Raw genomic sequence first — 23,426 nt, forward strand, 5'->3', positions numbered from 1 at the left:
ATTGTAGATAGTTCACTATCCTTTCCTTCAGCAGAGAGAGAGAGAGACAAAGCACAGGTTTACAATTGCCACAGAGGACATGTTCCAAAGTGGGTAACAAAAAGTCAACTTCATGAGAGGAGCATTCTTATTAATTTATATATTCTACTTTTGGCACTTCAAATTGGATTACATTCAGGTATGGTAGGCATATATCAGAAGAACATAAAAACATAAGAACATAAGAAATTGTCATGCTGGATCAAACCAAGGGTCCATCAAGCCCAGCATCCTGTTTCCAACAGAGGCCAAACCAGGCCACAAGAACCTGGCAATTACCCAGACACTAAGAAGATCCCATGCTACTGATGCAATTAATATCAGTGGCTATTCAGTAAATTTGATTAATAGCCGTTAATGGACTTCTCCAAGAACTTATCCAAACCTTTTTTGAACCCAGCTACACTAACTGCACTAACCACATCCTCTGGCAACAAATTCCAGAGCTTTATTGTGCGTTGAGTGAAAAAGAATTTTCTCCGATTAGTCTTAAATGTACTACTTGCTAACTTCATGGAATGCCCCCTAGTCCTTCTATTATTCGAAAGTGTAAATAACTGATTCACATCTACTCGTTCAAGACCTCTCATGATCTTAAAGACCTCTTTCATATCCCCCATTATGTCTCTTAACTAAAAGCCCTAATGAGATGCAAAACAAGGAAAATTATGAAAAATAATATGTGGGACTAGGACCAACTAGTGCTGGTTAATAATTGCACATACTGCACCAACATGGCCTTATTTTATATTTCAAAATTTGGGGGCTATAATTCGAGACATTTTGGTCTCTTTGGCTTTATGCTTTGTGTCATCAAAACATGGATTTCTGAGCATGGTAGTGCCATTAGATATTCCTGTTTAGAATTTTCCCTTGTTTTTCTTTGGTTAGAACATCACCATTCAGTATTAGACCTTTTGATTTTTTTTATTGAGCATTGTTCACCTCCAGTCCTAGGAGGCAGTTTTGCACTATACATAATTTATTATGAGAAATGCTGGATTTTCTATCTAATGCTGGATTTTCTATCTAATTCAGTGATCTGAATTACACTGCACCCCTTTGGGTGCAGTGTAATTCAGATCACTCAGAAGATTGCGTGGTCTGTTATGCAGGTACTTTCTATTTGTTTTTCCATTGTATGCACTCATTCATAATTGGTTTGTTGTTGGTTCTGTTTTCTCCACTGGCTGAATTTTCTCATGTGACCTTTAGGTGCTTATTTTTCAATTTTTCTGCCTCTTTGCCAGATACATGAAAGTTTCACTGAAATTTTGAGGTGACATGCTTATTTATTTATTTTATTTTATTTATTTAAGCAGTTTTATATACTGTTGTATGGAGAAATCCGTCTCAACAGTTCACAAAATTCAAATATAATAAAAAACAAAAGAATAGTTAGAAAAATGAAACAATACATATTATAATATTATAAATATCTAAAAACTGTAATCTAAAAGATATAAAAATTACCATCATTAAGAGTAAAATGCTACCCTTAAAAAGATTAAGACAGTGAAGAAAGAGTTAAAATTATTTAAAGTCTCTCACAATCTGTCATTGCCTAAGGATTCTTTTGTGTCCTTTATTCATCTGTATACGCTTGCTTATATCTTTTGCCTTGTGTAGCCTGTTTTGTACTATCTATGGATGACTTTGTAACTTTGTTCTTCTTTATTTTACATATTTCACTGTGCCCCATTGAGACAGCTATCATGAAATAAGGCCTGTGTCAAGGGATGTTTTCTTTTTTAACTTTGTGATTGACTTATCTTGTAAGATCGGATATATCTAAATTGTGATTTGAATCTACTGTGTTTATACTTGGTGATCTCCTTGAAGTGCTAGTCATTACTGGAAAATTTGGAGATCCTGTTATTGTTTGGGTAGTTCAATCATTAAACAGTATCACAGATAAAATGTTTACAGTACCATTTTGTACACTACCTTCACTTTTTAGATAATATTTCTCCTGCAGATGGTAGCTTTTTGTATCTCCATTTATATTTTCTGCTTATTGCTAATATTGTAGAAATGTTGGCTGCACTGGAGCAATAAAGAATGCTGGCTGTGCGTAAGTGAAAAACTGAAGTCAACGGAAAAACAAGAATTCATATGCACACAAGTGGCACAAATGCAAGGAGACAGCAGAGTTAATAAATAGTCACCTTCATTATCAATTAAAATACACCATAGCTCAAAGTACAAATCAGATGTGACATAAAAAATAACGTTTCATGTACTTCTTTTTTTTACAGGGCTAAATGTGTTTCCAAAACTCTCCCTCATGTATTCAATAAGATAGAAAGAACTTTATAAACAAACAATAACATGTAGAAAAGCATACAAATGTATTTATTGATTTAATCATACTTTATTTTTCATGTTTCAATCAAAATACAGTACAATACATATGAGCACAAATAATAATAAAGCAAAAATACATATAGAAACATGAAAGCAGAAAGACTATACAGCCTATCTAAGCTGCCCATCCACACTAACTACAATCCCTGCCACTCCTTCAGAGATCCCCTGTGTTTGTCCCATGCCTTCTTGAATTCAGATGGTGTCCTTGACAAAGATAACTTTGTTTAGAAATCAACAGAAAGTTTACAAAAAAGTAATATATTCATCCTTATTAAACAAAACAGAAAATACAAATACTTTCAAAATATTTTCCAGGTAATATTGGTGAGAGAGGAAGGAAAAACAAGGCGTTTAAACTGAAAATTATTTATAAAGACAAGACTCTCCTGCAATACCATATCTTAACTTCAACGCAAGTATGTCTTTTAGTTTGAGGGAGTAACCATCCTAGCGTTTATGAACTCCCTTAAATGCTCTGGATTATAAAACACAAACATTTCCTGAGTATTTTATTACACATCTTGCGGGATATCTCAAAAGAAATTCTGTACCCAAAGCGCAAACCTCTGGGGGAGATTTTAAAAAACTACGCCCGCGCATACTTTTGTTCGCACGACCAGCGCAAACAAAAGTATGCCGGATTTTAATAGATACGCGTGTATCTTTTAAAATCCGGGGTCGGCGCGCGCAAGGCTGCACAAAATCGGCAGCTTGTGCGCGCCGAAATCAGAGCAGCCTGCCCAAAATCGGCAGCTTGTGCGCTCCGAAATCAGAGCAGCCTCGGAGGGAACTTTCCTTCCACCCCCCCCGACCTTCCCCTCCCTTCCCCTCCCTTCTCCTACCTAACCCACCCTCCCCAGCCCTATCTAAACCCCCCTACCTTTGTTGGAAAAGTTACGCCTGCCTGAGGCAGGCTTAACTCGCACGCACCAGTCAGCAGGCCAGCACGCAATTCCCCAGCCTGGGAGCGGTTTCAGAGGCCTCAGCCACGCCCCGAAATGCCCCCGGGCTGGAACTGCCGTGACACGCCCCGACACGACCCCCCAGGAAAGCCCCGGGACTTACGCACGTCCTGGGGATTGTGCGCGCCGCCGAGCCTATTCAACATAGGCTCGGCACGTGCAGGGGGAGCTTGGGGCAGGTTTTCGGGGGGTACGCAAGTATCTTACGTGCGTACCTCTTTGAAAATCTGCTCCTCTGGGCGCATAATTAGGAATTCTTTCCTGCGTAACTTCTTTCCTGCGTATCCCCAATATTCCCTATTGGGGATATTTGAATCTGGCTTTGTCTTTGTTTCAGGTATAGAATTTTCTTCAGTGTTGGTATTTGTTATTCCGGGATCTTTAATATCTCCTTTAAATACCTTTTAAATGTTATTAGTGGTAGTTTGCCTTACATTTAATTGTCTTAGATAATTCTCCACAGTTTCTAACCTCTGCATTGAAACTGCTTATTCTTTCACGCACACAGTATTTAAATCAGAAAGCTGTTTTAAATCATTTTTAGCTTGTGACAATGCTCTGGTTTGTTCTTCATTCTTTGACTTAAGTTGTTTCTCCAGGGAAACCATTTTCAGGGAGTTTTCATCTGTTTTTTGGGTATATTCATTAACTATGGAGTCCCAGAAGGACTCCATAGTTATTACAGCCGGTCTTTTTACCTCAAGGGAGCATTTCGAACCTCCCAATGCCTCACTTACTCTTTCTCTCGCCGATGATCTCTGCAGTACTCCCTCAACACTCTCACTGAGCAGCGCCGGGTTCTCCGGAGTCATGGGGGAAGGTGGAAAATGATCCTAATCCACTGAAATGTCGAGCCATCCGCCCTCTTGGGTCGCTCCTGTGACATCATCCACCGGCGACTCAACCTGTTCGACAGAACTTGGAGGGGTTACTCTCGGCTATTCTCGTGGCTCTGGTGGGGTCAATGATATCTCCCCAGATGGCGACAAGACTCCTGCTCCTGACCCGCCAGCGGGGCTCAATTAGTTATCCTTAGATAACTCTTGAATCTACCTCTTTAATCCTCTTGCATGATCCCACATTTCAGAGCCTCCTTTCCATTGATACCTTGAAGTTATTTAAATGTCTCTATCTCCCTTATCCCGTCTTTCATCTAGGATATACATCTTTAGAACTTTAAGATTGTCCTCATATGCTTTATAACAAAAATCATTGACCATTTTAGTAGCCATCCTGGAGACAGACTCCATACTGTTTATATTCCTTTGAAGATGCAGTCTCCAGAATTATACACAATATTCCAAATGAGGTCTCTCCAGGGACAATATCATCTCCTTTTTCCTGCTGACCATTCCTCTCCTTATGTACTTAAGTATCTTTCTAGCTTTTGTCATCACCCTATCTACCTATTTAGCCACCTTGAGGTCATCAGATGAATGCTACCCTGGAGGTTGATGACTGTATCAACTGGTTTACACTCTGATAATTAATTCAGAAAATATATCAGCGCTGAGGTCTTTTCCTCCAATTGTCCAAACTTTTCTGCTAAAGAATTGACAGCACGATTTAGATTACAGTCACAGTTCATTCCAACATACACCAACTATTTCTTCTTTTTTGTAATTTACATTGGTGGATCCTTAAGTTCTTTCTCTTCCTTTTTCTGCAGTCATTTGTAGTTTATAAATGTTAACCTTTTTTTCATTACCTTTTCAGCTACTTCTTTAGTAAATCATAGTGGCCTCTTTTTTCTCTTGCTTTTATTTACTTTCCTAACAAAAAGTTTAGTTGCACTCACAATATCTCCTTTTAGTTTTGCCCACTGTTCTTCTCCTAGATTTTCTCAATCAACTAACAAATCCTTGAGACACTTCCCCATTTTAACAAATTCACAGGGTCATTCATCATTTCGGACTTAACGCTAAGGGAGGAGAGAAAGAGAGAGAGAGAGAGACCAATATGTACATTTATTATTTATACCACTGTAAGAGGGAGCACTATTAACCTGGGATGAGGTTTGGGGTAGGGTAGGTTTTGGGCGCAGTTTTACATACACAGTCAGAGGTATGAACAGCAAAGTTGACATCAGTGAAGATTTTCTGACATTTGGAGTGATGAAAAGTAAAAGAGGAGTTGATCTGTATAATGTGCTGTCTACCTAGAATGATGCACGCTCTACCTAGCTGCATCTCTCTCTCTCTCTCTCTCTCTCATTTGTAATAAAAACCTTTTTGGTCAGTAATGTGCTGCAGTGGATTAATCACCGCAGGAGCAGGGAAATTATCCTTACCATGCCCTATTTTTTTATCGCATTTCCGCTATATTTATAACATTTTGATGAATCTAGGGAATCATTTTCTTGAAGTCTAGGACTCTTGCCTTTGAATGAACCATCATCGCCTGTGCTCTAATTCTGAACAACACCAAAAAGTGATCTCTGGATTCCAGATGATCATCCAATATGACATCAGAAACTAGAGATGTGAATCTTAACGATCGATTTCGGCTGGGAGGGGGAGGGAATCGTATCGTCGCCGTTTGGGTGTTTAGAGTATCGTGAAAATCGTTAAAATCGTGAACCGGCACACTAAAACCCCCTAAAACCCACCCCGACCCTTTAAATTAAATCCCCCACCCTCCCGAACCCCCCCAAATGCCTTAAATTACCTGGGGGTCCAGCGGCGGTCTGGAACAGTCTCCTGCAATTGAATCGTGTTGTCTTCAGCCAGCGCCATTCTGCGCCGCCATTTTGCAAAATGGCGGCGCAAAATGGCGGCGGCCATAGACCAACACGATCGACTGCAGGAGGTCATTCAGCAGGGGTTCCGGACCCCGGCTGAACGACCTCCTGCAGTCGATCTCCTGCCGGCGCCATTTTCCGTACGGAAAACGATTCGCGGCAGGAGATCGCTCCCGGACCCCCGCTGGACCCCCAGGGACTTTTGGCCAGCTTGGGGGGGCCTCCTGACCCCCACAAGACTTGCCAAAAGTCCAGCGGGGGTCCGGAACGACCTCCTGCAGTCGAATCGTGTTGGTCTATGGCCGCCGCCATTTTGCGGCGGCCATTTTGCAAAATGGCGCCGGCTGAAGACAACACGCTTCAACAGCAGGAGCCCGTTTCGGACCGCCGCTGGACCCCAGGGTAATTTAAGGCATTTGGGGGTGGGGGATTTAATTTAAAGGGTCGGGGGTGGGTTTTAGGGGGTTTTAGTGTGCCGGTTCACGATTTTAACGATTTTCACGATATTCTAAACACCCAAACGGCAACGATACGATTCCCTCCCCCTCCCAGCCGAAATCGATCGTTAAGACGATCGAGGACATGATTCACATCTCTAATACAGACTGCAGCAGTAAAGTTATGCAGATAACTCGCGGACACGTGCTGCAGGTTTCATTTTTAAAATCTGGAGTTACATGCGTAAGTTTTGGTCCTGCCCTGGAACACCCATGCCCTGCCCCTTTTCTGCCCCTTATTCATCACATGCACACGGGTACATATGCATGTATTTTGCAGCTTTTTAAAATGCGCATTGCTCATGCATGGCTTATATATGCGCATATGTGGGCATTTTTGCCTGAGCAATGATTTTAAAATTGGCCTGCATGTGCATAAATTCTCTCAGCAAAACTGCATGCATCAAATAGCAGTTGTAAGTTTTGTCACGATAATTTTCAAAGCACACACATAAGCTTACTTTGAAAATTGGTTTAATTTGGGCATATAGCCTGCAAATTTATGTGAGCAGTTATAAAAATTACTCCTATAAAGTTTTAATTAAATATTTGTATCATAAGTGTTCAATGTGCCCAATTGTTGAACCTAATGTGTCAACCCACAGAAGCTGCTGAGGGAATGGTCTGATATGTGAGATGTTTTTCTGGCAGTGTGGGGCATTTGCTTATTATGTAAATGTATTTTGTAGGAACATCTGCGCAAAAAAATTAGAAATCGCTTGCATTGTTGCAAAAAACCATAGCTATGCCTTCCTGAGTTGTTTCTTGTCAAAGTGCCTATTTGTATAATTTTTCTATATGAAATTTAACCTAGGTGGAAATTATGCAAAATCTTTGCATAAGCTCTCAATTGATTAGTGATGTTGCATATTTTTTGTGAATAGGTTTACAAAAATGAAAGTGCATATGAAACTTATCAAATATTGCACACTATTTTTCACAAATGCAATAATGCACACTATGTGGCATTTTTGCATATACTATCCCATTGGACAACCAGCCTGTGCATCTTTGACCTCCTTGTATTCAATATAGCTCTCATTTTAACAACATTTTATGTTTATCACTTTCCCTTCTTCAATATTAAAAGAGATCTCATTGGGTGCATATGAATTGCTGTTTTTCCACATGTAAATGGATATAAACTTCCTACTGTAAGCTAGATCAAAATCTGTAGAAACTGTTTCTATTTTTAAAAAGTTATTAGTACAGTTAGCAGCTGTAAAATGCTATTTCATAGTGCAAACCACCTGTGACCAGTGCTATCACAAAGTTTTCTACTGTCCTAGGCAGAGCACATTTTGATGCTATCCCCAGTTCCTGTGGATATGAACATGCCTGCCTCCCCATAGCATGCTTCTATTTCCTTCTTCCTCTCTCCTCTCTACCTGCTCATCTTATCTGTTTCTTGGCAGATGGGATACCATAGGTTCAATTGCTATCTATGAACTGCAGCAACTGCACATTGTGACAATGCATATTACATTTCCAAACAGGAAGCTAGCTGGAGAAGTAGGAATCATCAGCTTCCATTATTGGTAATAGGCTGTTTCTGCTGCAGTTCACTGGAAGTAGCTGGGTCTAGGGTGCCCTGTCTGTTGGGAAACATATGAATTGAGAAAATAGAAGGAAGGAAGGAAGGAGTGAAGACATGCGGGGCTGTGAGAGAGGTAATAGAGGTTTTTGGGAGTAGATAGGTTTTTCCACCCTAGGCCATCTATTGTCCTTGCTAATGGCCTGCGCTGCCTTATGGTAGCACTGGATGAGCCTGTGAATGTACATGTCATGTTAACTCCAGTTAACTTATGTGCCTAACAGGTCAATTTTAAAATGAGTGCACGTGCGCCCAGACATGCACATATCAGCACGCAAGAGAGAATATGCTACAATATTTATTCGTGCATGCACTTACACACGTATGTTTTAAAATGCACCAACCATGCATATGTTATGTTTCTATTTTTAAGAGGTTACTTGAGCACAGCTAGCGCATTTGTGTCTTTAAAAGAACCATGTCCTTTTAGGCACTTATGTCAGCAAATTTTAGAACATGCTCACGCGAGGCACATTTACAGTTTGCCAATTAGTCCACCAGTTTGTCCAGTTAATAGCAAAGTCTTTCAGACCCATCTGGTTCTTCATCCTTCATGCAGTCCAGTTGACCCGGACTCCTCACCCTTTCCAATAAGCCCTAAAATGCAAGATCTACAGACTTACTCCTCATCAGGAGCATCAGTAAAGTTACACAGACATCTAGCATACACACGCTGTGGGCTTCATTTTTAAAATTCAGAGTTATGGTGCATATGTCTTGGCACCACCCTGGAACACCCATGGCCACCTATGCCTCACCCTATTACGCCCCCTTATTCCTCACATGCGACTAGTACATACATACTTATTTTGTGACTTTTTAAAATCTGAGTTGCTCACATGTGGCCCACATATACGCATATGTGGGCATTTTTGCGTGACCATTGCTTTTAGAATTGATCTGTAAATATTTATTATTAAAACTATTTCTATTCTGCATATTATGAGGTATATTGCTAAGTGGATTACAAATTTTAAACAATAAACATAAAACAGTAGTTAAAATAAAATTACAATAAAATACAAACAAACAGTTATTTACAGTTTATTTTCCTTCATTTTGGCTGATTTAGCACTGAAACTTTTCAACATCTCAATCAGTTATGAGATAATTTTTCAACACAGTGTAGCCCAGATCTATTTTCTAAATTTATAAACTTGCTTAAATGATTTCTGATTGCTAGTTGTTGTCATGTGAGGAAAATGAAGCTTATAGATTCATTAACACTCACATTCTAAAAAAAAACAGGATGGGATTTAACATTTACAGTATTGGAAAATGAAACTGAATTGTGCAACAAGCCTGTTACTCTGTAAGTATGTGGGTAAAGTATTAATCTGCTTTTACTATTATATTGTGTAATGAACATACATTGGAGCACAAATTGGATACTGGCCTGTGGAATACATATAGGAAACAGAACAGTTACACTTTCAGTTTGTTAATATTATCTAAATTTTATTTCCTTAAGGTGGTTTCCAGAAGTACAAAATATCTATTACCAAGGTAATAAACGGAAACTAATACCTAGTAACATCAACAGTACCAAACTAACATCTTTCTTCAACTGTGTTGCTACATTAATGAATGAACAACTGCAGAGTTTAACCTTGCTCTCTATGCAGGACTATACTGATTTAATTGTTCAGCCTCCGGTAAGTAGGATTAAGTACCTGTAATAACATCTTGCTATATATTTCTGTTTGATGTATATGTTATATCATTTCAGTCTTTCAAGAATAATGTTTTATTTTTGTGATGGGACATAACATACTACAAAACAACTCAATAGCACAAAACAAGGCAACATGAAAAACTTGTCATATTATGACGTACATGACCCATTCACTGGAAAGTTTTCAGTATATTTATTGACCCTTCTCATTCTTCCTTTAGCTACATCTATACCTTCCCATTCTTTCCATTCATACCTGGTCAGCATCTCCTCACACATATATACACATTTCATCCATCCTTGCATCTCAACATTCAGTCCTTTTAGTTCCAGCTCAGCCAAGGCTGGACCTTTTACTGAATTTTCATCTCTAGTTCGGTGAGTAGCCCAAGAATACTGAAGATTGTCTCTCGTCATTTGCTAGCAGACCCCTAATAGTGTTGAGGGAGCATACATTATTCAAAGTCTTAAGGCACAAGGCTTTAACTACCTTATACCAGCCAAGAAGTTTGGTAAGATTTGTATTTCTACATTTGTAGGAAGAATTTATTGTAACTGTAAAAGGGCAAATTTTTAATCAAAGCATTTGAAATATCTTTTTTATGTAAGCAAAAACTCTTAAGTATATTGATCTAAGATCAAGTAAATTAAATTAGTAGCAGAGCAATATATAAAACATGCTTGAGAATATTTACAGAACCTCGAGTATCTGGACTGAATGAGACAGGATGGAAGTTGTTTCAAGAAGGCAGTTAGGCACACTTCCACAATATGATATTTTTCAGCAATATCTATGTAACCCCATCCCGGTGTGCCTGTCCTGCACAGGTGGGGGCCAAAAAAGAATTTGAAAGTTCTTTGGGGCAGGAACTCTGGCTAGCTCTTTTATCTGTCTCCTTTCCCAGGGTGTAGATACTTTTTATGGGAGACCAAGGGCCTCATTTTCCAAGCCGCTCGCACGCGATAAGGGACCTTTCACACGTGAAAAGTCCCTTATTGCGTGCGATACCAGGATGGGGGCGGACTCAAGAAAATTCGAGTCGGCCCAGGAAGAGGAGGAGTTGGGGCGTCACCGGGGCTGACTCTGCGCCGACACCGCGGACAGCGGAAAGGTAGGTGCCTTTTCGCTGCCTATTTCGCTCCCAATAGCTACACCTCCTATGTTGGCGCTATTGGGTGCGAAACCGGCAGCGATCGCACCGTGATGGTGCGATCGCTGCTGGCTAGCGCAAGCCTGCCCCCCGTTTCGGCCCCCCGCCCCTCATCTTCTAAAGTATCGCAGGCCTGCGATACTTTAGAAAATGAGGCCCCAAGATGGCTGCCGCATGAGACGCTGGTTCAGAGCTCTCTCTGTTTCCTGGTTTCTTTATTACCTTTATGCCTCACACCAAGAGGAAGGCTAAGCTGAGGGAGTCTTCCCAGGCTTCTCCCTCACCTGGCCTCCTCCAATCTCAGATCAAGGGCTTCTTTCCCCCAACATTGGTAGCTCCAGTGATGACCCTTGCGGACGCCAATGGGAAGTGAATGCTGCGCTGCAGGCCGAGGAAGTATCTTTGAGTCCCAGCGCACCTACCACGCTCTCTCCTCCTTTCGGCAGATCTTCGATGGAAGCAGTGCAGAGTCCAGTAAGCACCGTTGTTAATCGGGCACTCCCAGTCTCTGGGGGGTTCTGCTGTTGTAATTGCTGCTGACACTGGTTTTGTAGAGGGCTTTGATAGAGAAGCTTCTTCTACTCCTGTTTAGGGAATTGTGTCAGATTTTTCCTTGCTGCAGAAACTGCCAGTGTCATCTGGAGGAGATTGGGCTGCTGGTAATTCTCCTTTGGGAGAAGGAGGCTTGGACATTGTGAACAGTTTTGCCCCACAAGTATCTTTAACCAAGCCCCCAGTTATTACTTTGGGTGCTGTGGTGCTGTTTGGAATGCTTTGGTCTGTATAGAAACATCTATTTCTTCTTTGACAAAGATCTCTGGATACCAACCAGCGTGTGTCAATTATTGACAAAATGATTTTTTTACCTGGGGGTAAGATTGAAGTACTGGAGTCACGTGTGTCTGCAGTTGAGAAGACACAAAATGTTCTGGTTCAGTCTGATTTAATTCAATCCAAAAGCTTGAGAACATTGAAAATGCTATGAGAAGTCTTAATTTGAGAGTCCTTAATTTTCCTGTTATCAAATTAATTCCACCTATGGAACTTTTCAAGAGTTACATCTTACAAGTTCTCAAGATTTCCAAGGAGGCAATGCCTGTTATTACCAAAGTTTATTATTTGCCACAACATTCTACCAGCTCTTCTGAAGACCAAGAACAGGACCTTTCTTCTTTGAATCTAACGAATTTTCTTGAGTCTTCTCAAGATGTCTTAATATCTAAAAGGGGAACTTTATTGGTCTTGTTTGCCTTCATGCACGATAGAAATGCTGTTCTTAGATTTTTCTTTTGCAACAGTTCATAGCTATTCTATGGTTAGAAGATTTGGCTATTTCCTAATATAGCTAGAATAACTCAGGACCGTAGGAAGAAATTTCTTTCCATGCGATCTGAAATGTTGTCTTGAAGTGCACAATTCACCTTAAGATATCCATGTAAATGCTTTGTTAAATATCTTCACTTTAATTATCTTTATTTTGAACCTTCTCAACTGCGATTGTTTTTAGATTCGCATGTCCAAGAAACTCATTAAGATGGTATGGTGATTTGGAATTGTGATGTTTGGTATGCTTCTCTATTTTCCTTTTTCCTATTTCAGAGTTTTATCGCTCTTTTTTCTTTTCTTGGTCTCCCCTTTTTTTTCTAATAATTATTTTAAGATTATGTGCGGGAATGTTTACCTTTTTTTTTCTTATGTTAACTTGCAGTTAATATGATACTTTTTATGAGGGAAAGAGTTAACTTTCAGGGCCCAGTGCAGGAATGATTTACTTCCTTCTGGTTGTCCCTGGGAGAGAGGGGAGAATTCTGGGGTCATCCATGAGAAGGGGGGGGGGGGAATGTCTGTATATACTGTATAAGGTATAAACACTGGGTGAATAGACCTAATTCCTCTATGAGTGCAATACTATCTAATTCAAAAAGAGGATAGCATGAAATTTTTAATCATTTATTGATACAAATCTTTATAATCAAAATGTGTCCGCTTAAAATAACACACATCCATCCATACACACTCATACCTTAAAAATATACATCCTCAAGGAAGGTACATCTGAACACCTGCAAAATACACATATAAACCTAATCTGGTAATTATTGATCCCTGTGGACAAATTCCACTTACAATCTATCAATACACTTATAAAAATATGTATCCTCGGTAGTCTGACTTCTCCAAAGTATCCTCCCTTCTTAATGCATTTCTTAGATGTATATCAGGTTTATCTCGGTGTAGTCAACCCCAACAAGTGGCCCCTGTTTCGCACTCGTTTCCCCCTGAGGAAGCAAACGAGTGCGAAACAGGGGCCACTTGTTGGGGTTGACTACACCGAGATAAACCTGATATACATCTAAGAAATGCATTAAGAAGGGAGGATACTTTGGAGAAGTCAGACTACCGAGGATACATATTTTTATAAGTGTATTGATAGATTGTAAGTGGAATTTGTCCACAGGGATCAATAATTACCAGATTAGGTTTATATGTGTATTTTGCAGGTGTTCAGATGTACCTTCCTTGAGGATGTATATTTTTAAGGTATGAGTGTGTATGGATGGATGTGTGTTATTTTAAGCGGACACATTTTGATTATAAAGATTTGTATCAATAAATGATTAAAAATTTCATGCTATCCTCTTTTTGTATATACTGTATGTCATTTACAGAGAGGGAGTCTGCTTGTGCATCTGTGTGTGTGTGTGAGAGAGAGGAAAGATGATCTGTATGTGCCTAATTTATACTGATCCCCCTCCCCCATGTAGGCCTCAATATCAGCTATGTGAGTGGTTGATACCTATCTGCTAAGCCTTCCTCTACCAATGCACGCCCACCTCTATCTTCAGTTTCCTTGGGTCCCTTCTGCTGCAACTCACCACCCAGAACCTTCGGCCATGCTGCCATTTCCTCCTCCAGCAGCAGACCAAAAACAGGACCTTGCTTGTTTCAATGGCACTCACTATCAACATTGCCCTTGCTGCTGTGTAGTAGCAGACACTCTGTGTGGTTGCCTGACCCCCATATATCAACACATCTCTTCTATATGACAGGGTGGGCAATATGATCTAATGATGCCACAGTGACAAATGTGAAGGCTTTTTCAGATATTGTCTTCTGTTGTCTGTTGCTTGTCAGACACCCTAACAGCAATAGTATGACTGAAACAGGCTTCCAAGGAAGCACTGGGGTAACCTTAACAGATCAATGGCTACAACTCTACCATCAATCGGATGGCTGCATCAGGCATCCAAGAAGGCACTGGAGTGACCTCCCTGGTTGGGGACCAAGCTTTGATGAACAAGGAGGGGGCATATATTATGAATATTGGCCTTGCTAATTTTGGTGGTGTGGTGGAGAGCTTGGTGGTAGGATGTGGCGGGGTCCTGGGTTTGGATTTGATGTTGGTCCTGTGGAAATCTTGGAGGAGTATGGCACGGTCTGGGGTAGAGACCAGTACTTTGGTGAATTTTGAGCATGCTTGAGACTGATTTAGAGTGCAGTGGTGGGAGGAGGGGGTTTGAAGCTCAGGTAAAGGACTAAGAAGAGGGGTCTGATTTTGGGATCAGTGTGAGAAACTGGGTGCTCATTTAGCCAATGTGGTGAAATTGCAACGGAGTGGACTGGATGAGCCTATTCTCCCATTTTCTCTCCCATTGATAAGTATTTGGATCAAAATCATATCTGATGTATACTATACTATACTATGTTAAATTTGCTCTTTGTTCGTTTGTTCTACGTAAAGCCCCCCCCCCCTTTTTTTGGGGGCATTTCACTGTTTTATGTAAACCGGAGTGATTTGTATTTCACTCGGTATATAAAAAGTACCTCGGTATATAAAAGTAAAAATAAATAAATAAATAAATAAATGTACTAGGTGAGATTTAGTATGTGACCTCACCTGTACATGACTTATCTGACTGAAAGTCAGCTTGTTTGGGGATGAATTGTTTTTCCAAAATGAACATAAGAACATGCCATACTGGGTCATACTAAGGGTCCATCAAGCCCAGCATCCTGTTTCCAACAGTGGCCGATCCAGGCCATAAGAACCTGCCAAGTACCCAAAAACTAAGTCTATTCCTCGCTACTGTTGCTAGTAATAGCAGTGGCTATTTTCTTTTTTTTTTTGTAATTTAAATTTTTATTGAATTTCATTTAAAAATCCATTTTAAACAAAATATACAGATAGCAATTTACAGATCATAACTATCCAAAATACATACACAAATCATTCATAACTGTAATTACTGAACCCATAATAGGGGGAGAGATAACAACAAAATTTTCCCATATTAACAAAGATTCGATGAGAGAGATTCCCTACCTTTATTGGGCCACATTACTTCCTTCAACACTAGTCTTATCCTGCAAAAAGGTCTCCAAATGCATCGGATCGTTAAAACTATACTTATTTCCTTGATATGTTACAAAACATGAAGATGGGTACTTTAAAAAGAAAGTTGCCCCTATAGCTAGTAATCTAGTTTTTAGGGACAGAAAGTGCTTTCTCTTTACTTGGGTAACTCTAGAAACATCGTGGAACATTTGTATGGGTTGACCGCAAAAGTTTAATTCCTTGAATCTAAAAAAATCTCTAAATATTTTGGGGCGGATTTTAAGAGCCCTGCTCGCCTAAATCCGCCCAAAACCGGGCGGATTTAGGCGAGCAGGGCCCTGCGCGCCGGGAAGCCTATTTTACATAGGCCTACCGGCGCGCGCAGAGCCCCGGGACTCGCGTAAGTCCCGGGGTTCTCCGAGGGGGGCGTGTCGGGGGCATGTCGGGGGCGGGCCCGGTCGTCGCGGCGTTTCGGGGGCGTGTCGGCAGCGTTTTGGGGGCGGGTACGGGGGCGTGGCTACGGCCCGGGGCGGTCTGGGGGCATGGCCGCGCCCTCCGTACCCGCCCCCAGGTCGCTGCCCGGCGCGCAGGAGGCCCGCTCGTGCGCGGGGATTTACGCCTCCCTCTGGGAGGCGTAAATCCCCGGAGAAAGGTAAGGGGGAGGTGTAGACAGGGCCGGGCGGGTGGGTTAGGTAGAGGAAGGGAGGGGAAGGTGAGGGGAGGGCGTTAGAGGATTCCCTCCAAGGCCGCTCCGATTTCGGAGCGGCCTTGGAGGGAACGGGGGTAGGCTGCGCGGCTCGGCGCTCGCCGGCTATACAAAATCCATAGCCTTGCGCGCGCCGATCCAGGTTTTTAGCAGATACGCGCGGCTCCGCGCGTATCTACTAAAATCCAGCGTACTTTTGTTTGCGCCTGGAGGGCAAACAAAAGTAGGCTATTCGCGCTCCTTTTAAAATCCGCCCCTTTATCTTTTTCGGATTCCAACTGTAATGATACAAACAGTGTTGCTCTCTTATTGATTATATCGATGGATTCCTCCAGAAAGGTGGAGACTCCAATTGTTGAGTCTTCCACCTGCCCCTCTATCACCTCTTTATTATCTCTACTCTGTTTACTAGGAAAATAAAAAATCTTAGAAATTTGTGGGATATCTTTAGCCTCATACTGGATTATTTCTCTAAGATATTTTAAGAACATTTCCTTGGGTGAGAGGAGTCTAGTCTGTGGGAAATTGACCAATCTCAAATTTCTATATCGTATCATATTCTCTAAATATTCCAAATCTTTATGGATAGCAAAGCTATCCTTTATATGGATAGCTTCAGTATCCTGTAATGTTTTCACCTTTGTTGTCAATTTTCCCAACTCTTGTTCCACACTCATTATTTTCTTTCCCTGATCTTCAATTTTCAACTTATTTTCATTTACAATCATTGGTAAAGATAATTTCATTTGGTGAATATTTGCATTTACAGACGAAATCATTTTCCATATATCTACCAACGTTACATTGTCTGGAGGGGTCGTGGGCCATTGTTCTGGCCGCAACAATTCTCCTGACAATGATAATGATAAGTTATCTATAGGAGTCGAAGCTCCTAAAGCCATATCGGCATTCCCCAAGCTTACCTCATTATCTTTTGAGGTGCTTGTTTTTGCCATCTCCAAAGATATTGGTAATGATGTCGTCGGTTGAGGTGGAAATTTCGGACCATCGCCGGGGCTCAGAGAGGCAGAAAAATGCTCCCCTGAGTCATCCCCCATTGGCGTTTCAACCCGTCGAGTGACGTGGTTGTCCATGGGGCCTCTAGTTGCTACTGGGGAAACAGGAAAACTCTTCAATTTTCTCTTCCTCCCCATACACTCACTGGGGGGCACACAAGCTAACAAAAACTATAACACCCTCTCCTGTTTCGCCAGTAGTTTCTCCCAACTTACCAAACTTATCCGGACTAAGCCGGACAAAGCCGCGCGCCCCTTCGGATCGCGCGGCTTAGGAGGTGCGCCGGCGGCGAGGTGCGCTGCAGGCAGCCCGTTCTTATAGGCAGTCGCTTGCCTATGACGTCAGTCCCAGATTTCTCTCACGCCGAGTCTCCCAGCTGTTCTCAGCGATGTTAATCGGGAATCGCACTCGTGTGGCAGATGGTAAGCTGGTTTGAGCCCTTCTCTCTCTCCTCCTCGGCTCTCCCCAAGATTCAAACTCTGGCGCCCGCTCTTATAGGCAGTCGCTTGCCTATGACGTCAGTCCCAGATTTCTCTCACACCGAGTCTCCCAGCTGTTCTCAGCGATGTTAATCGGGAATCGCACTCGTGTGGCAGATGGTAAGCTGGTTTGAGCCCTTCTCTCTCTCCTCCTCGGCTCTCCCCAAGATTCAAACTCTGGCGCCCGCTCTTATAGGCAGTCGCTTGCCTATGACGTCAGTCCCAGATTTCTCTCACGCCGATTCTCCCAGCTGTTCTCAGCGATGTTAATCGGGAATCGCACTCGTGTGGCAGATGGTAAGCTGGTTTGAGCCCTTCTCTCTCTTCTCCTCGGCTCTCCCCAAGATTCAAACTCTGGCGCCCGCTCTTATAGGCAGTCGCTTGCCTATGACGTCAGTCCCAGATTTCTCTCACGCCGAGTCTCCCAGCTGTTCTCAGCGATGTTAATCGGGAATCGCACTCGTGTGGCAGATGGTAAGCTGGTTTGAGCCCTTCTCTCTCTCCTCCTCGGCTCTCCCCAAGATTCAAACTCTGGCGCCCGCTCTTATAGGCAGTCGCTTGCCTATGACGTCAGTCCCAGATTTCTGTCACGCCGAGTCTCCCAGCTGTTCTCAGCGATGTTAATCGGGAATCGCACTCGTGTGGCAGATGGTAAGCTGGTTTGAGCCCTTCTCTCTCTCCTCCTCGGCTCTCCCCAAGATTCAAACTCTGGCGCCCGCTCTTATAGGCAGTCGCTTGCCTATGACGTCAGTCCCAGATTTCTCTCACGCCGAGTCTCCCAGCTGTTCTCAGCGATGTTAATCGGGAATCGCACTCGTGTGGTAGATGGTAAGCTGGTTTGAGCCCTTCTCTCTCTCCTCCTCGGCTCTCCCCAAGATTCAAACTCTGGCGCCCGCTCTTATAGGCAGTCGCTTGCCTATGACGTCAGTCCCAGATTTCTCTCACGCCGAGTCTCCCAGCTGTTCTCAGCGATGTTAATCGGGAATCGCACTCGTGTGGCAGATGGTAAGCTGGTTTGAGCCCTTCTCTCTCTCCTCCTCGGCTCTCCCCAAGATTCAAACTCTGGCGCCCGCTCTTATAGGCAGTCGCTTGCCTATGACGTCAGTCCCAAATTTCTCTCACGCCGAGTCTCCCAGCTGTTCTCAGCGATGTAAATCGGGAATCACACTCGTGTGGCAGATGGTAAGCTGGTTTGAGCCCTTCTCTCTCTCCTCCTCGGCTCTCCCCCAGCAGTGGCTATTTTCTAAGTCAACTTAATTATTGGCAGGTAATGGACTTCTCCTCCAAGAACTTATCCAATCCTTTTTTAAACACAGCTATACTAACTGTACTAATCACATTCTCTGACAACAAATTCCAGAGTTTAATTGTGCGTTGAGTGAAAAAGAACTTTCTCCGATTAGTTTTAAATGTGCCACATGCTAACTTCATGGAATGCCCCTAGTCATTCTATTATCTGAAAGAGTAAATAATCCTGTTCCATGCGCAGGTCCCCAAAGGCAGGCAGAGCTCCGGAGTCTCAATGCGTGAATGAGACGATGGTGCAAGGAAGAGGGATTCAGATTTCTAAGGACTGGGGAACCTTTTAGGGAAGGGGGAGTCTCTTATGAAGGGATGGGCTCCACCTTAACCAGGGTGGAACCAGACTTCTGGCGCTAACCTTTAAAAAGGAGATAGAGCAGCTTTTAAACTAGAACAAAGGGGAAAGCCAACAGTCGCTCAGCAGTGTATGGTTCGGAGAAAGGTATCTTCAAAGGATACTAATGATGCATTAGAATTAGGTCATCCCAACAGTGAGGTTCCAATAATAAGAAAAGTAGTCCAAGTACCTGTAACTAAAAACTCACCTGAGCTAAAAAAATTCTATCTTATCCCTACTAATTATAAAGCAGAATGAAAATACAAACAAAAAACAAATTTTGAAATGTTTGTATACTAATGCCAGAAGTCTAAGAAGTAAGATGGGAGAATTAGAATGTATAGTAATGAATGATGACATAGACTTAATTGGCACCTCAGAGACATGGTGGAAGGAGGATAACCAATGGGACAGTGCTATATCGTGGTACAAATTATATTGCAATGACAGAGAGGAGCACCCGGGAGGCGGTGTGGCGCAGTATGTCTGGGATGGCATAGAGTCCAACAGGATAAACATCTTGCATAAGACTAAATGCACAATCGAATCTTTATGGGTAGCAATCCATTGTGTTTTGGGAAGACTATAGTGATAGGAGTATACTATTGTCCACCTGGTCAAGATGGTGAGATGGACAATGAAATGCTAAGAGAAATTTGGGAAACTAACCAAATTAGTAGTGCGGTAATAATGGGAGATTACAATTACCCTAGTATTGACAGGGTAAATGTATCATTGGGACATGGTAGAGAGATAAAATTCCTGGATGGAATAAATGACAGCTTATGGAGCAATTGGTTCAGGAATCGACAAGAGAGGGAGCAATTTTAGATCTAATTCTCAGTGGAGCACAGGATTTGGTGAGAGAGGTAATGGTGGTGGGGCCGCTTAGCAATAGTGATCATAATATGATCAAATTTGAATTAATGACTGGAGGGGGACAGTAAGCAAATCCACGGCTCTCGTGCTAAACTTTCAAAAGGGAATCTTTGATAAAATGAGAATATAAGAAATTGTCATACTGGGTCAGACCAAGGGTCCATCAAGCCCAGCATCCTGTTTCCAACAGTGGCCAAACCAGGCAACAAAAACCTGGCAAGTACCCAAACACTAAGTAGATCCCATGCTACTGATGCCAGTAGTAGCAGAGGCCATTCCCTAACTCAACTTGATAAATAGTTAATTGACTTCTCCTCCAAGAATTTATCCAAACCTTTTTTACTCCCAGCTATACTAACTGCACTAACCACATCCTCTGGCAACAAATTCCAGAACTTAATTTTGCATTGAATGCCCCCTAGTCCTTCTATTATCTGAAAGTGTAAAGAACCGATTTACATCTACCCATTTTAGACGTCTCATGATTTTAAATACTTCTATCATATCTCCCCTCAGCCATCTCTTCTCCAAGCTGAACAGCCCTAACCTGTTTATCTTTCCTCATAGGGGAGCTATTACATCCACTTTATCATTTTGTTTGCCCTTCTCTGTACCTTCTCCAGTGCAACTATATCTTTTTTGAGATGCGGTGACCAAAACTATACACAGTACTAAAGGTGTGATCTCACCATGGAGGAATACAGAGGATTTATGACATTTTCTGTTTTATTCACTGTCCCCTTCCTAATAATTCCTAACATTCTGTTTGCTTTTTTGACTGCTGCATCACACTGAGCTGACAATTTCAATTTATTATCCACTATGATGCCTAGATTTTTTTCCTGGGTGGTAGCTCCTTATATGGAACTTAACTTCATGTAACTTCTGCATAGGTTATTTTTCCTATATGCAACTCCTTGCACTTGTCCACATTAAATTTCATCTGCCATTTGGATGTCAAATATTCCAGTCTAGCAAGGTCCTCCTGCAATTTATCACAATCTGCTTGTGATTTAACTACTCTGAATAATTTTGTATCATCTGCAAATTTGATAACCTCACTCGTCGTATTCCTTTCCAGATCTTTTATAAATATATTGAAAAGCATCGGTCCAAGTACAGATACCTGAGGCTCTCTACTGTGTTCAACTGAGAAAATTGACCATTTAATCTTAGTCTGTTTCCTGTCTTTTAACCAGTTTGTTATCCACGAAAGGATATCACCTCCTATCCCATGACTTTTCAGTTTTCTTAGAAGCCTCTCATGAGGGACTTTGTCTGACACCTTCTGAAAATCCAAATACATTGCATCTACTGGTTCACCTTTATCCACATGTTTATTAACCCCTTCAAAAAAAATGAAGCAGATTTGTGAGGCAAGACTTCCCTTGAATAAATCCGTGTTAACTGTGTTACATTAAACCATGTCTTTCTATATGCTCTGTGATTTTGATCTTTAGAATAGTTTCTACTATTTTTCTTGGCACTGAAGTCATGCTCACTGGTCTATAATTTCCTGGATCACCTCTGGAGCCCTTTTTAAATATTGAGGTTACATTGGCCACCCTCCAGTCTTCAGGTACATTTGATGATTTTAATAATAGGTTACAAATTTTAACTAATAGATCTGAAATTTCATTTTTTAGTTCCTTCAGAATTCTGGGATTCATACCATCCAGGCCAGGTGATTTGCCACTCTTTAGTTTGTCAATCTGGCCTTCTACATCTTCCAGGTCCACAGTGATTTGGTTCAGTTCATCTGACTCATCACCTTTGAAAACCATCTCCGAAACTGGTCTCTCCCCAATATCCTCATTAGTAAGCACAGAAGCAAAGAATTCATTTAGTTTTTCTGCAATGGCCTTATCTTCTCTAACAGCCCCTTTATCACCTAGATCAGTGGTTCTCAACCTTTTTCCCATCGTGACACACCTGACAGGTCACGCTCACATGTGTGACACACTGCTCATTACAATTCACGGCGGAAATAAAAAGTAAAGGTCCGGTAATTATTTTTATTGTTTAAAATGACACAAGGAAAAGATACGTATTCTGTCTGAACAGAAATTACATAAATTGTAAACTTCCCACACTAAAACAGCACCAATTTCCAGCACTTAACAGTAACCACCTTACCTAAGAAAAGTGAACACTGAAAATATTACACCAGGCCTTAAGACACCAATACATCTCCTATTAGGAAAACAGACCAAGTCAGGCTGCTATAGAGCTCTACACAGAAACTATACGCCAGCAGAAAACCTCACCTGAATCACATGTGCTGACCCTCACCTAACAAAGAATAAAGAGACCAAAATGCATAACTAGAAGCATGCAGACAAAAACTGAATTGGAAACTGCAACAAGCCAGAGTCTCTGTATGCAGTGTAATAAAGGAAAAAAGAAACATCACCCATCCTTATAAAACAAATCAAGAAATATAAAATCAGTAGCAGTAAAACCATACTAACAAAAAGAACAGATTATTTTGAAACACTGATGAGAGGAATATCCAATAATTAAAAACTCATAAAAAATTTCTAGATACCAATAAAATATTTCAAAATAGCAGACACAAAGACCCAGTAATGAAAAATAAGGATACAAAAATGTTTTTGCTCTGCATACCTGGGAACATTTTGATATCCAGGTCTCCTGAGATTGTTTTGAATTAGCAGGAGGAGGGGTGGTTTGCTTGGAACTTTCTCCTCTCTCTGTCACATACCAGCGCTCTCTCTCACACTGGCTGTCAATTACACACCTATACATACATGCTCTCAGTCACTCACATATACACATGCTTTTTCTCTCACATATATAGGCTCTTAATTATACAATTACACACATGCTGTCTATCTTGTCATGCTTACATGTACAGGCTTTCAATCACACACATAAATGCTGTCTTTTTCTCTCACACACAGACTCTCATTCACATTCTTACAAACATGTTCTCTCTCATTTACACACAGGCTCTCAATCACATACTCACGTGCTCCCTCACCTAAACCAGCTCTCAATCTCACACAGACACACATGCTCTCTCTCTTACTTATACACACAGGCTCTTAATCACATACTCACATGCTCCCTCACCTAAACCATCTCTCAATCACACACAGACACACATGCTCTCTCTCTTACTTATACACACAGGCTCTTAATCATACATACACATGATCTCTCTCACACACAAAGGATCTTACTCATACACACATACTCTCACCAAACAGGTTTTCAATCACAAACTTACACATACAGGTTGCCAATCGTAAACTTACATTCATGCTGTCTCTCACAGGCAGCCTCTCAATCACAGACATACTCTCTTTCACATATACA

General features: G+C 41.6%; 1 protein-coding gene across 1 annotated transcript in view; it reads left to right on the top strand.

Annotated features, from left to right (window-relative positions):
- The window catches only part of DNAH7 (dynein axonemal heavy chain 7), a 724,465-nt gene that overhangs the window by 101,254 nt on the left and 599,785 nt on the right, over positions 1-23,426 (top strand). Inside the window, 1 exon segment of the mRNA XM_029606081.1 lies at positions 9,674-9,857. Within this exon segment, the coding sequence (XP_029461941.1) occupies positions 9,674-9,857 (184 nt within the window).

This window comes from Rhinatrema bivittatum, chromosome 6 (assembly GCF_901001135.1).
Source record: "Rhinatrema bivittatum chromosome 6, aRhiBiv1.1, whole genome shotgun sequence".
Lineage (NCBI taxonomy): Eukaryota > Metazoa > Chordata > Amphibia > Gymnophiona > Rhinatrematidae > Rhinatrema > Rhinatrema bivittatum.